The sequence below is a fragment of the Oryza sativa genome, chromosome 6, assembly GCF_034140825.1.
Source record: "Oryza sativa Japonica Group chromosome 6, ASM3414082v1".
In the NCBI taxonomy this organism is placed as follows: domain Eukaryota; kingdom Viridiplantae; phylum Streptophyta; class Magnoliopsida; order Poales; family Poaceae; genus Oryza; species Oryza sativa.
The window spans coordinates 30,912,524-30,925,093 of NC_089040.1; the positions used below are offsets into that span (position 1 = coordinate 30,912,524).

The window sequence follows — 12,570 nt, forward strand, 5'->3', positions numbered from 1 at the left end:
TAGGATCAATTGATATGTTGATGCATTCAATGAATCACCAGTGTAACACCCTGAAAATTCGACCAACGAAATCAAAACACCAAAAATATTGCATCATGCCGATTTTATTCGCCTATTTCATTAGATTTTAATCTCGGAATTTATTAATCGCGAATAATGAATAACTAACTAGGAATAAACCCTAAAAATCAAGTTGGCTAAATAAATAATTAAAATATAAATTAAAATAAAGATTAGGTGGGATTGGAAATAAATAAAATTTTATCGCGACCATATTAGCAATAATTAAATTTTAGTACGATGGAATGAGAATTAACCCTAATTAAAAATTCAAATAAATTATATAAACAAAATATGAGTGATATTAAAGTAGGGTGAATTTTTAATTAGGATAACACAAATATGGAGCAAACTTCATTTATGCAAAAATTAGAATTTATAGGGCTATATTTAAATAGAAAATGGGCAAAAATCGGGATAAATAGGAAAAGTTACTGTTCATTGCGGCATAGGTGTTCGATCGTGGTCCCCCTAGCCCCGCCCCCTCCCCTGCCGCGTGCGCCGCGTCGCCCGCCCGTCGCGCGCGCCGCTGCCGCTGCCGCGCCGTCACCGTCGCGTCGCCGTCGGCCTCGCGCCTCGAGCCGCCGCGTGCCCGTCCCCTCGCGCCTGCGCCCCGCCGCGTGGCCGTCCCCTCGCCGTCGCCCTGCGCCGCTGCCACGCCGCCCGTTCCATCGCGCCGAGCCCCGTGCCGCCGCGCGCGTCGCGTCGCCCCGCCTGTCACGCCGCTCGCTCGCCACTCGCCGCGTCGCTGTCCCATCGCCGCGCGCCGTCACCATCGCCACGTCGAGCCCCACGCCACCCGTCGCATCGCCGCTCCGAGCCCCGCGCCGCCATCGCGTCACCACCCGCGCGTCGCCGTCGTCCCGCCCCGAGCGCCGCCGTCGCGTCGCCATTACGCCGCTGCCCCTCCCCCTCTCCTTCTCCCTTCTCTACAAATACCCCCCCCCTCTCTCCATTTTCCCCCACCCCATCTCACCCTTCCTCCCCTCTTCCCTCTCCACTGCGCCGCCGCTCCCGTGCCGCCGCGCCGCCGTTCCCGTGCCGCCGTGCTGCCACTCCCGCGCCGCCGTGCACCACCATCGCCGCCGCCGTCGTCGCCGCTGCCGCCGCCGGTGAGCCGCCCTCCTTCCCCCTCGCGTCCACCGCCGCCGCTGCTTGGGTGGGAGAGAGCCGAGAGAGAGAGAGAGGAAAAGAGAGGCCGGCAGAGAGAAAAAGAGAGAAAGAGAGAAAAGAAAGAAAAAGAGAAAGAGCGAAAAGAAAGAAAAAGAAAGAAAAAGAGAAGAGAGAATGGAGAAAAAGAAAAGGAAAAATAAATAGAAAATTAGGAAGAAATTAAGGAGGTTAATAGTTTAAGAAAATCTAAAATAATTAGAATTTAATTATAGATTAATTATGGTCATAGAATTGCAAAATTTAATATAAATTATAGATTATTCTTGGTAATTTCTAAAAAAAATCAATTCGTGGTAGTAGTTTAGATGTAATTAACGACTAAACAATTAGATGAATTGTTATAGACTATTATAGATTAGTTTTGGATAATCTCTATAAGTAATCGATTCACGGTAGAAGTTCGGATTTAATCACTAGGAATTTTAGACGTATATTATATTTAATCGGTTAGTCATAGGGTAAATTAAATCGTATAATATTATAAGATAATTTTTTGATTCCGTCCGATATTTAGCTCGCGATAGAAAATTTCTAACCTATTATATGGATATAATGCTCGGGTAGATTAAATTAAAAACTTATGATAACAAAATATTTATACCCGAAAAATAGTTTAGGATGTATAAATCGAAATTAGATTTGCCCTAGTTCGCGAATAGTAAAGTTAATATAAAAGAATCAACTTTCGCATTCGACTTCCATTTGGATTTATTTGGATCTTTATTTGAATTTTAACCGAATTCAAATCGTTTCTTCGCACGTAATTTTAGAGTCCGAGGGAGTTGCGGATCCAAGCGAGGACCAAGAACCGCAAGACTTTGAGCAAGGCAAGTCATCACTATTCTTTGAATATATTGATCCCAATTGCGAAATTATTTTGTTTATAAATAAAATTGCATGCAATGATGAACATCTTACTTGTGATTATGCCATGCCTTGATTATTGTTTACCCTTAAAATCCTTGTAACCATGATTACGTATGAGTCCCTAGTCAATTATGACAATTGCTTAGAAATGCCATTCTAGAATCATGCATACTCATATTTATCAAATGCTATATGCTTGGGCAATTACCTTTGGGAAGGTAATTGAGATGCGGCATGTGGAGACATGAGTGCCACATTGCCATGACGTTGATGATATGATTTGTGAGAGGAGAAATAAAATTAAACAATTGTTTTCGACTGGGGCGGACGGAGGATTTGGGTGGTATCTGGGAAAGGCTAGTACCGTCCCCGGTCAATTAAGGACCGAGCCATGAAGTTAAGCATGAAACGACCCCCGTACAACCGTACTTCTCGAATGGGTATAGACCTAGCGGATTAGATAGCCGAGCGGAGGCAGTATCCCTGCATAGATGGTTCACCCCTGAGTGAGGCAGGTGCGCTACGATGGGACAACCGTTGAGGTAGGGCCGAGAGGCGTGCCCTATATCGGTGTCGCCATTGGTAGGACTGCCATGAGTGTGTGAGAGAGAACTTAACTTGAACCATAATTTAATATGTGTGAGACTTCTCTTTCCCGGGAGCGTCAGAACTCCTCTCACTGCTAGAAACATGGACGCCTAGAGTGCATAAGGATTTAAGTTCATGGAGCGGGTACTGCCAATGCGAGGTTATCGAAAAGCTTTGCCGTGACGCGTCTCATGTGTTGGGACGAGGCGTGTTGGACAGTCGCGGAGTGCGGGTAAAGTGTACATCCACTGCAGTGTGAGTAAACCAAATCTATTCGAATAGCCGTGCTCGCGGTTAATGAGTACCGGAACATGTATTACACTTGGCTAGACTTTAAATTCTTAACTTGTGTGGGATGGGATATTGCATGATGATTTTTATGCTGATGGAGCCACTTCCTGAGAGGCGGGAATATGGACGTCCTCAGAAAATCATGACGACTCAATGGCGGGAAGCTATCCTTGGGATTACAATGGATGGTGGACAGAACCATCGTTGTTTAATGTGAACACTGGTATTAAAACTTGATCAGTCTACGCTAGGTCTTAGGCTTGTGAAAAGAATTATAAAACTTGCTTTGCGCAAAAGAACCATAGCCATCCTTTGGATTCCCCTGTCATGTGCATTATTGCTGTGGTGGCTTGCTGAGTACGGTTGGTACTCACCCTTGCAATATACAAACTTAATCAGAGGTCGGAGATGAAGCTTCGGAGGATCCTTACGCTTACTACCAGGAGGATGACGAAGACGATGGCGCCCAGTAGGTCTTAGTTACGGTCGTTGCCTGTGGCAATGGCGTGCCGCTGCCTTAATTCCGCTGCCTTACCTAACTCTGCTTTTGGAATGTATTCCGGACCGCTTGGTCCGATGATTTAAGACAATACCTGCGGGCTTATGATGTAATAATTAGCACTAGACTCTCGTGTATAAGCATTTGGTATTTCAGCTATGAACTCGTATGTACCAGACTATTTGATCCAGGAAAATGGTACTGTTTACACGAATGATTCCTGTTATAAAAACGGGGGTCTACAACCAGTCCTCGTTCAAATATGTCCAGTGTACCCTTTTTTTTCTGTTTTCTGAACTTATTTAAAATTAAAAATTTTAAAAATAAGGGCTCGCAAAACTAATTTACAATCTGAATTTTTTTAGCGTGGCCACTTTGGTTTCGACTTTCAACACGTCAATTAGATTGGTGTGGCAAAATAATACTAACACTCTCATTATAAGTTTTTGGGTGATGTGGCAGTGTTCACCACGCAAGTGTAATTAAAAGGTTCGTATTTGAAAATAAGTTTTGGGGACAATCTATTTTAAAATTAAAAAGTCTAAAAAATAATAAAAATTCTAGTGCAATGTACCGGTGTATGTGCACCAGGTGTGTAATATATGATTCTATCTCAGTTTTCGTTAGCTCGTTTTTTAAATTGTTAAATGGTATGTTTCGCACGAAGGTATAGAAGTTTGGGCACGACGATGCTCTGCTCGCCCTTGCCATTCTTGGACCTGGAGAAGTAGTTTGTCACGCCAAGGAGCGGCCCTTCGCCAGACCGCCATAGATGGCCTCCCCCCACCCGAAGTTGATGCTCTTAAACCCGGCGTGGCTCATGTCGGAGACGATGTACATCCACGACAGCGTGGACAGCGACCGCCCGACGACCACCATTAGGGCAGCGCGAACAAACAATCTCTCGGTTTTCACTACTATTATGGGAGTTGATTCTAAACTCTGAATGAGACATCCCCTTATGGATTACATATCATCCAAATAGTTATAAACAATCAACTAGATTAATTAATATGTGATAGATCAGTTCACAATCACGCAAGTTAAAAACAAATTAAAATATATCTAGTTAATATATATTCGCAATCAAATTTATTTTTTGTTGTAACTTTTGCAGTTGTTAATTTTGAGTATACATTGTTTGTAAAGTAATTCATCACATATTAATCTATCTTGTTGATTTTTTTTAAAAAAAATATATAATTATTTAGATAACATGCAAACAACGAGAGAATATCCTCTCTCGAGAATTTGGAACAGTTTCCTCTACTACTAATATTGTGGTGTTCAGTCAGAATTGCGTGCTTTGTCTATATTCCTGCTGCTTTCCATTGTTCTAGGATAGAATAGAAACTTCAAGGAAGCGATTCAAACACGAGGACATCAAGAATATGGGATTCCATATGAAGAATCACAAAACCCCATCTCATAAAATACATGCTTTTGAATATTTAATACGGTAATATTTCATTCCTAGTGTTAGGAGTAACACATTGATAGTGTTAGGTGTGGGAAGGTGACGAGGCTAGAAGGAACCAGTGACACAATATAATTTTTAAACCAAAGATCATTGAGGTCATTTTCTCTTCTCTAAACGGCCAATTGTGATATAAATTTTAGACCAAAGATCATTACGGTCATTCAGCCCCATCGTTTGGATGTTTGGTGAAATAATCCAAACGGTATATTTGTGTATAAAAAATAATTTGTAAGTAAAATTTTTATTTGCGTGTTCTAAACTACTCCCTCCGTTCTAAAATAAGTGTAGTTTTAGCACTGTTCATGTCCAACGTTTGACTGTTCGTCTTATTTGAAAAAAGATTATGATTAGTATTTTTATTATTACTGGATGATAAAATATGAATAGTACTTTACGTGTGACTATTTTTTTAAATATTTTCCATAAATTTTTCAAATAAGACGGATAGTCGAAACGCTAAACACGGATATTTATGGCTGCACTTATTTTGGGACGGAGGTAGTATCTAAAAGCAAAGGCTGAAAAATAAACTACGATGAAAAAGAACTTTTATATAAGTGTTCTAAACTATCTCTAAAGAAAGCAATCAAGAAGGTTGTTGTCAGAGTATTGTGAAGTAGAGTACTCCTTGTATTATTTCTTCAGTAACTTCTCATGGTTGTGCTGTTGTGCAGATTCATGCAAATGCTTAAACGAGGAGCTTTTAAAAAACTGTGGATCTGTTGACCTACTTTGGTCAAATTTTATTCAGTATTATTTCTGGGTTAAAATACAAACAGCTTATTCATAATCATGTTTCAACAGATTCTTTGTTGTACTGTACAGAGAGAATCCCCATTTAATAGCTGGCTGGTTGACGCACCTGTTCCACATTCACGTGGCCTGTTTAGTTCGCGAAAAAAAAATTGTGTGTTACATCGAATGTTTGATCGAATATCGGAAGGATTTTTCGGACACGAATAAAAAAACTAATTTCATAACTTGTCTGGAAACCGCGAGACGAATCTTTTGAGCCTAATTAACCCGTCATTAGCATATATGGGTTACTGTAGCACTTATGGTTAATCATGGACTAATTAAACTCAAAAAACTCAAAAGATTCGTCTCGCAATTTCCTCTCTAACTGTGCAATTAGTTTTTTTTATTTATCTATATTTAATACTTCATGTATGTATCTAAAGATTCGATATGATGTTTTTGGGAAAAAAAATTTGGGCAACTAAACGGGAAACCATGAAGGAGAAATGAGAAGATATAGATTCACCAGAGAGCACCTCGGAAAGTTCCACGGGATCTGTACTTTAAATCCATCTTGTTGCACTTGCATCCTCGGTACACGGAACGAGGATCTTGCCTGCTTGACACGGTTTATATTATAGTAGTAGTGGTAATTTGGAGGTGATTACAATTTTTTTAATTTTTTTGAATTAATTTTAGGGCTCCATTGATGTGTAGGAAAAATGTAGGAATTTTAGAGGATTTCAATCCTATGGAAAAAAAATCCTATAAAGGTTTTTGAAATAAAGGATTGGATCCTATCCAATCCTTTAAAATTTATATGGAATGGGTAATCCTATACACATTTTGGAGGAAAGTTAGCAAGAGGTCTAACCTCTTGGAACATTTCCTCTGAATCTATCTCTCTCATCTGATTTCTGCGTTTTTCCTGTGGTCTAATCAAATGGCCATTCCTGTGTTTTTCCTGTATTTTACATTCCTCTGTTTTACAATTGTATTCCTGTCAGAATCCTGTGTTTTCTCTATTCATCTGTTTTTTCATTTCTACGATTCAAAGGACCCAACTGTTGCTTTGTCACATTTGTTGTTCAATTCTATTTTTATGATTGCTAACTGCGAAGGCCCTCTTGAATTGTAGAAAAAAATATATTCTATCATATTAGAAACAAATGATTCTATTATATTCTATCCTTTGAAATTCATGCGGAATAGGAATAGACAATCCGGAGTCTATCTCTCTTATCCGATTCTTGTATTATTTTGTTTTACGGTCTAAACAAACGGTCATTTCTATGTTTTGTTGTCTTTTACACTTCTCTATTTTCTCTATTTTTTTTAATTCCTACTATTTAAAAGGGTCCTAAGAGCAAGTAAAAATCTGTTTGAAGTTCTATTAAAAAATATAAATTATCTTAGGATTGTAACAAAGTTGATGTTCGCCTCTGCTTAAAAAGAGGAGCAGTCGTGCGGATAAGCCACGGAAAAAAAACGAATAAAAATAATTTATAGGTCAACTTTTTATATCCGTATTATCTACGGTGCAGCCAAGCTAGAAATAGACTAGAACGAAACAAACCACAAAGGTAAGTCTCTTCTAAAATTAAAATTTTCAAAATTTATAAATGCTGATTATTGTTGATAAGCCAATAAGCAAAGCAATGAGAGACAACTAGACTAATGCATTCAATCGAGAGATCACCAGTTCTGATTCAGATAATTTAGTACCACACACTTTCACAGAACTGAAAAAAAATATCAACTTAGATCCTCTGCATTAGAGGTACTAACGCAGTGGATGAACAATGATACCAAACCACACGATCACAGTCTAACGATCCAGATCACACTGATACTGTAGGCTGTAGCCATAAATTGTGCTTAGTTACTGTAGCAGACTCGGATCACGTTCCACAGGAACTCTCCGCTGTACGATGACCGGACTGGAGAAATGTAGAGAGATACGATCCGTTCTAAAAATATAAACATTTTGACTCTAACACAATCTCCGAGATATTATTTTAACCAACAATATCTATAAAAGAAAAATATTTTAAATAAAAAGAGTTATATATTATAATAGTTTATTTAATGATAAATTTAGTAACATCAATTTTATATAATTAATTTTTTATATTAATAGTTAAAGTTAAAAATATTTAATTTATCATTATACTAAAAATATTTATATTTTGGGACAGACAGAGTATATTTTTTGAACACGATAGGACATCGTCATTAGTAGTACATAGTCAGTGCAATTTTTATCAGACACCGACAGGTATAAGTACATTCTGAACCAAGAAAAAACAAGAGCAGTAGAACACACTTGGGCAAAAAAAAAAAAAAGTAACAGTAGAACACACATGCTGCGTTTCAATGGTCTAGCTGAGCTCGGCGGTGAGAGCTTGGACCTCGAGCTGGAACTTGTCCATGGCGTCCTTGGGCAAGCAGATGGGCACGACGACGCTCTGCTCGCCCTTGCCATTCTTGGACCTCGAGAAGTAGTTGGTGACGCCGAGGAGCGGCCCTTCGCCGCCCTTCGCCGGACCGCCGTAGACGGCCTCCCCCCACCCGAAGTCGACGCTCTTGAACCCGGCGTGGCTCACGTCGGAGACGATGTACGTCCGCGACAGCGCGAACAGCGGCCGCCCGGCGACCACCATCAGGTCCGCCACCGACTGCAGGTACTCGTACGTCACCGCCGACTTGGCCTTCTTCACCAGCCCCAGCGCGTACCCGAGGTCGCCGCCGCAGAGCTCGCCGGCGGTCGTCGCCGCAACGGAGTAGGCGAACGCGTTCCCGTAGAACCCCTCCGGGAGCGGCACGTCGGCGCGGCCCCGGGCGTTCACGATGAAGGAGAGCCGCACCTCCTCGCCGGGGGCGTACCCGAGCGCCGCCGTGCGGCTGCGCCAGATGCACGCCGCGACGAGCTCGAACCGGGAGCATGCGCCGCGGACGCTCGCCGGCGCGTGCTGGCGCAGCCCGGCGATCTCGCGCGGCCCGAAGAAGAAGGGCACGCGCACCATGTCCTCCGGCGGCGTCGCCAGCAGCCGGTCCGCGCCGCCCGCCGGCTCGCGGTACTCGAGGTGCGGGTACGACGGCCGCGGCGGGTCCCTCGCCATGAACATCTCCCTCCCCCACGACGGCGACACCGACGGCGCGGCGGCGCCGCGCGCGAGCTCGCACACGGCCTTCTCGAACTGCATCCCGCCCGGCGCGTCCACCACGCAGTGGCAGAACCTCTGCCCGAAGATGAAGCCGCCGCACCGCAGCCTCGTCACCTGGATGTAGAGCAGCGGGCGGCCGACCACCGGCTCGACGCCGGCGACGGTGGTGCTCTCGAGGATGAACCGCTCGAAGCAAGGGAACGGCGGGCTCTGCACGTCGCCGAAGTCGTCGGCGGTGAGGTCGGCATCGGCCTCGGCGAACATGACGCCCTGGCCGGCGCACTCGACGACGAGCTTCCGGCCGGCCTCCTCGCGGAGGCGGCCGGCGAGGGGGTAGTACGGGACGAGCGCCCTGGCCAGCGCCTCCCGGATCACCATGGCCGGGTCCTGCCCCTTCTTGGCCGGGTTGTTGCGGTACAGGTGGATGCCCGAGCTGTAGAACCGCATGCCCTCGCCGTCGTCGATGTCGGACAGCGCCTTCACCTCCCGCGGCGTCGGCGCCGCCGGTGTCACCAGCACCGGCTCGCCTCGCCGCACCGTGAACGCCGGCAGTGGAGACGACGCCATTGTTGATCGATTGAGTGATGCGTAGGTGCGTATGTGCGTTGGGATGAAAGGTGGTCGTAGTAGTGTGTTCGTGGAGTGGGCGAAGTTTTGGCGCGTTTATATAGCGCGGGAAACGAAGACGGGGGTTGGTGGCCGGGTGCTATTGGTGGTCACCCAAGTCTAGCGGGTACACCCATCCACCCCACGTACACGAACACACGTGTTCGCATTCCTTTTACACACACCAAATAAGTTTCACGCACTCTGTACAAATATATATTACTCCCACCGTTTCATATTATAAACTAGCATAATGGCCCGCGCAATCTGCGCGACTAGAATCATTATATTTTCTCTCATATAATAACATATATGTTTTCTAATTATATTATTCAAATATATTAAAATGACAACGTAATTTTAAATTTTACAATAACTTTACAAAGCTACTAATGTGTAATATTCATATTATATTTTATATACGTGTTATTTATTAATTATTTTTAATATCAAATTTTAGTTATTTGTAAATTATATATATTCCTATATGTACTCTAGACTCGTCTTTTAATATTTCTTTTTTTAATTCCGAATTTTCCGTAAATTGTATTTTTATATATAGACTCTATGCTTTTTTTCCAATATTATTTATTTTTATTTTTGAATTTTCATATTATATTTTATATACGTGTTAGTTATTAATTATTTTTAATATCAAATTTTAGTAAATTATAAATTATATATATTCCTATATGGACTCTAGACTCGTCTTTTAATATTTATTTTTTTAATTCCGAATTTTCTGTAAATTGTATTTCTATATAGACTTTATGCTCTTCTTCCAATATTATTTATTTTTATTTCTTAATTTTTATTATTTATAATTGTATTTCTGTGTGGACTCTAAACTCATCTTTTAATATTCTTTAATTTTAAATTTCGAATTTCAGTTCTAAATTGTATTCCTATATTGATCTTTAAACACTTCTTCCCATGTTTTTCTTAATTTCGAATTTTAGTTATTTGTAAATTATATTTTTATACGGACTCTAAAATCTACTTTTAATTTTATTATGTTTATTCCAAATTTTAGTTAGTTTTAAATTCTTATATGGACTCTATACTCTACTTCTAATATTCCTTATTTTCTAATTCCGAATTTCTTTTTTTTTTCTTAATTGTATTTCTATATGGACTCTATACTCTACTTCTAATATTCCTTATTTTTTAATTCCGAATTTATATTTTTTTCTTAATTGTATTTCTATATGGACTCTATACTCTACTTCTAATATTCCTTATTTTTAATTCCGAATTTCAGTTATTCCATAATTGTATTTCTATATGGACTCTATACTCCTCTTCTAATATTCCTTGTTTTTAATTCTGAATTTCAGTTATTTCCTAATTGTATTTCTATATGGACTCTAGTCTCCTCTTCTAATATTCCTTGTTTTTGATTCCGAATTTCAGTTATTTTCTAATTGTATTTCTATATGGACTCTATACTCCTCTTCTAATATTCCTTGTTTTTAATTCCGAATTTCAGTTATTTCTTAATTGTATTTCTATATGGACTCTAGTCTCCTCTTCTAATATTCCTTGTTTTTGATTCCGAATTTCAGTTATTTCCTAATTGTATTTCTATATGGATTCTAGTCTCCTCTTCTAATATTCCTTGTTTTTAATTCCGAATTTCAGTTATTTTCTAATTATATTTCTATATGGGCTCTAGTCTCCTCTTCTAATATTCCTTGTTTTTAATTTCGAATTTCAGTTATTTTCTAATTATATTTCTATATGGACTCTAGTCTCCTCTTCTAATATTCCTTGTTTTTAATTTCAAATTTCAGCTATTTCCTAATTGTATTTCTATATGGACTCTGTTTTTTCTTTTTTCTGATTAATGTGAGAATTTCTATACCATGAGAGCAAACATGGAGGCTTCTTTTTCTATTCCTTTAATAATATAGTAGATTATTTTAATCTTTTCTAATCAAAATTATGTTTGATCAGGACTAAAAATATAGCAATATGTACAACACCAGTCAGTTTTATTAAATGTAGCCTTGAATATATATTTTAATAATATGTTTATTTTATATTAAAAATGATTTTTCTATAAACTTGATCAAAACTAAAAATATTTAACTATGAAAAAAAAATAAAACGGGTTATAATATGAAACGGAGAGAGTAGGAAGTATCGGATACTACCAATATACTCCCTCTGCTGACTGTTCCATAACATTAGAAGATATTTTGGGATTGTCTCGAGTCAAACTTTCTAAGATTTGATCAAATTTATAGAAAAAAGCACGGTAACATCTACAATATCAAATTAGGTCACTAAATTCATCATTGAATATATTTTTATTATATATTTTATTTTTATATAAATGTTATTATATTCTTTTAGACTCGATCAAAATATAATGATGTTTGATTTAGACCAAACCTAACGGAGTAGTACGTTAGATGCGAAAAATGCAACGACAACACTTGTGTGGACCATTTTTTTTTTGTTTAACTAAAGCTAACCCGTATATTAGTCACATTGAAATGGTGTAGAACTCTAGCGATACGCAAAAGTTTCATTTCATGATCATACCTCGTACCCGGCCAGGCTCGAAACTAGAAATCTCTAGCCAAGGGCTCAATTAATGAATTATGGGTTTCCTTCAAATTTTTAGTGATGATTTAAGATGATCAAAACATGATTGTGGAGCCTTAGCTGCCCTAGGCTCCCGGCCATACTCTCACTACCAACTACCAAGAGCCTAATAAGGTGGTTGGGGACAAGTTGATATTTGTCACATATGTTTAAAGTGATTTTACATTTCTTGAAAATGTAGAATACATAGTATCATGTGACTACCTTTACGATGATCTATGTTGTAAAATTCTATTACTAGTATTATCACCATTAGGAGTGACCTTTACCGTTAATTTACGAGTTCTATCAACAATAGAAAAGGTAGTTCTATTTTTTTTTACCAGGAATAGAAAAAGTAATTCTATTACCTGTAGTTGAGATGGTAGCTAGTAGTATAAATAGATATGAACTACTCCTTGCGTCTCAAATTACAGTGCGTTCTTATTTTAAGGAAAATCAAACCCGATAATTGTTATATCACTATATTTATATTTAAAGTACTTTCA

The 12,570-nt window shown here is 39.8% G+C and overlaps 1 protein-coding gene across 1 annotated transcript; it reads right to left on the reverse strand.

Annotated features, from left to right (window-relative positions):
- Window positions 1-7,931: 7,931 nt before the first annotated feature.
- On the reverse strand, window positions 7,932-9,521 carry LOC4342032 (benzyl alcohol O-benzoyltransferase). The gene has a single exon (XM_015785974.3). The coding sequence runs from the start codon at window positions 9,428-9,430 to the stop codon at window positions 8,078-8,080; it is 1,353 nt and encodes a 450-aa protein (XP_015641460.1). The 5' UTR covers window positions 9,431-9,521; the 3' UTR covers window positions 7,932-8,077.
- Between the last annotated feature and the right edge of the window lie 3,049 nt (window positions 9,522-12,570).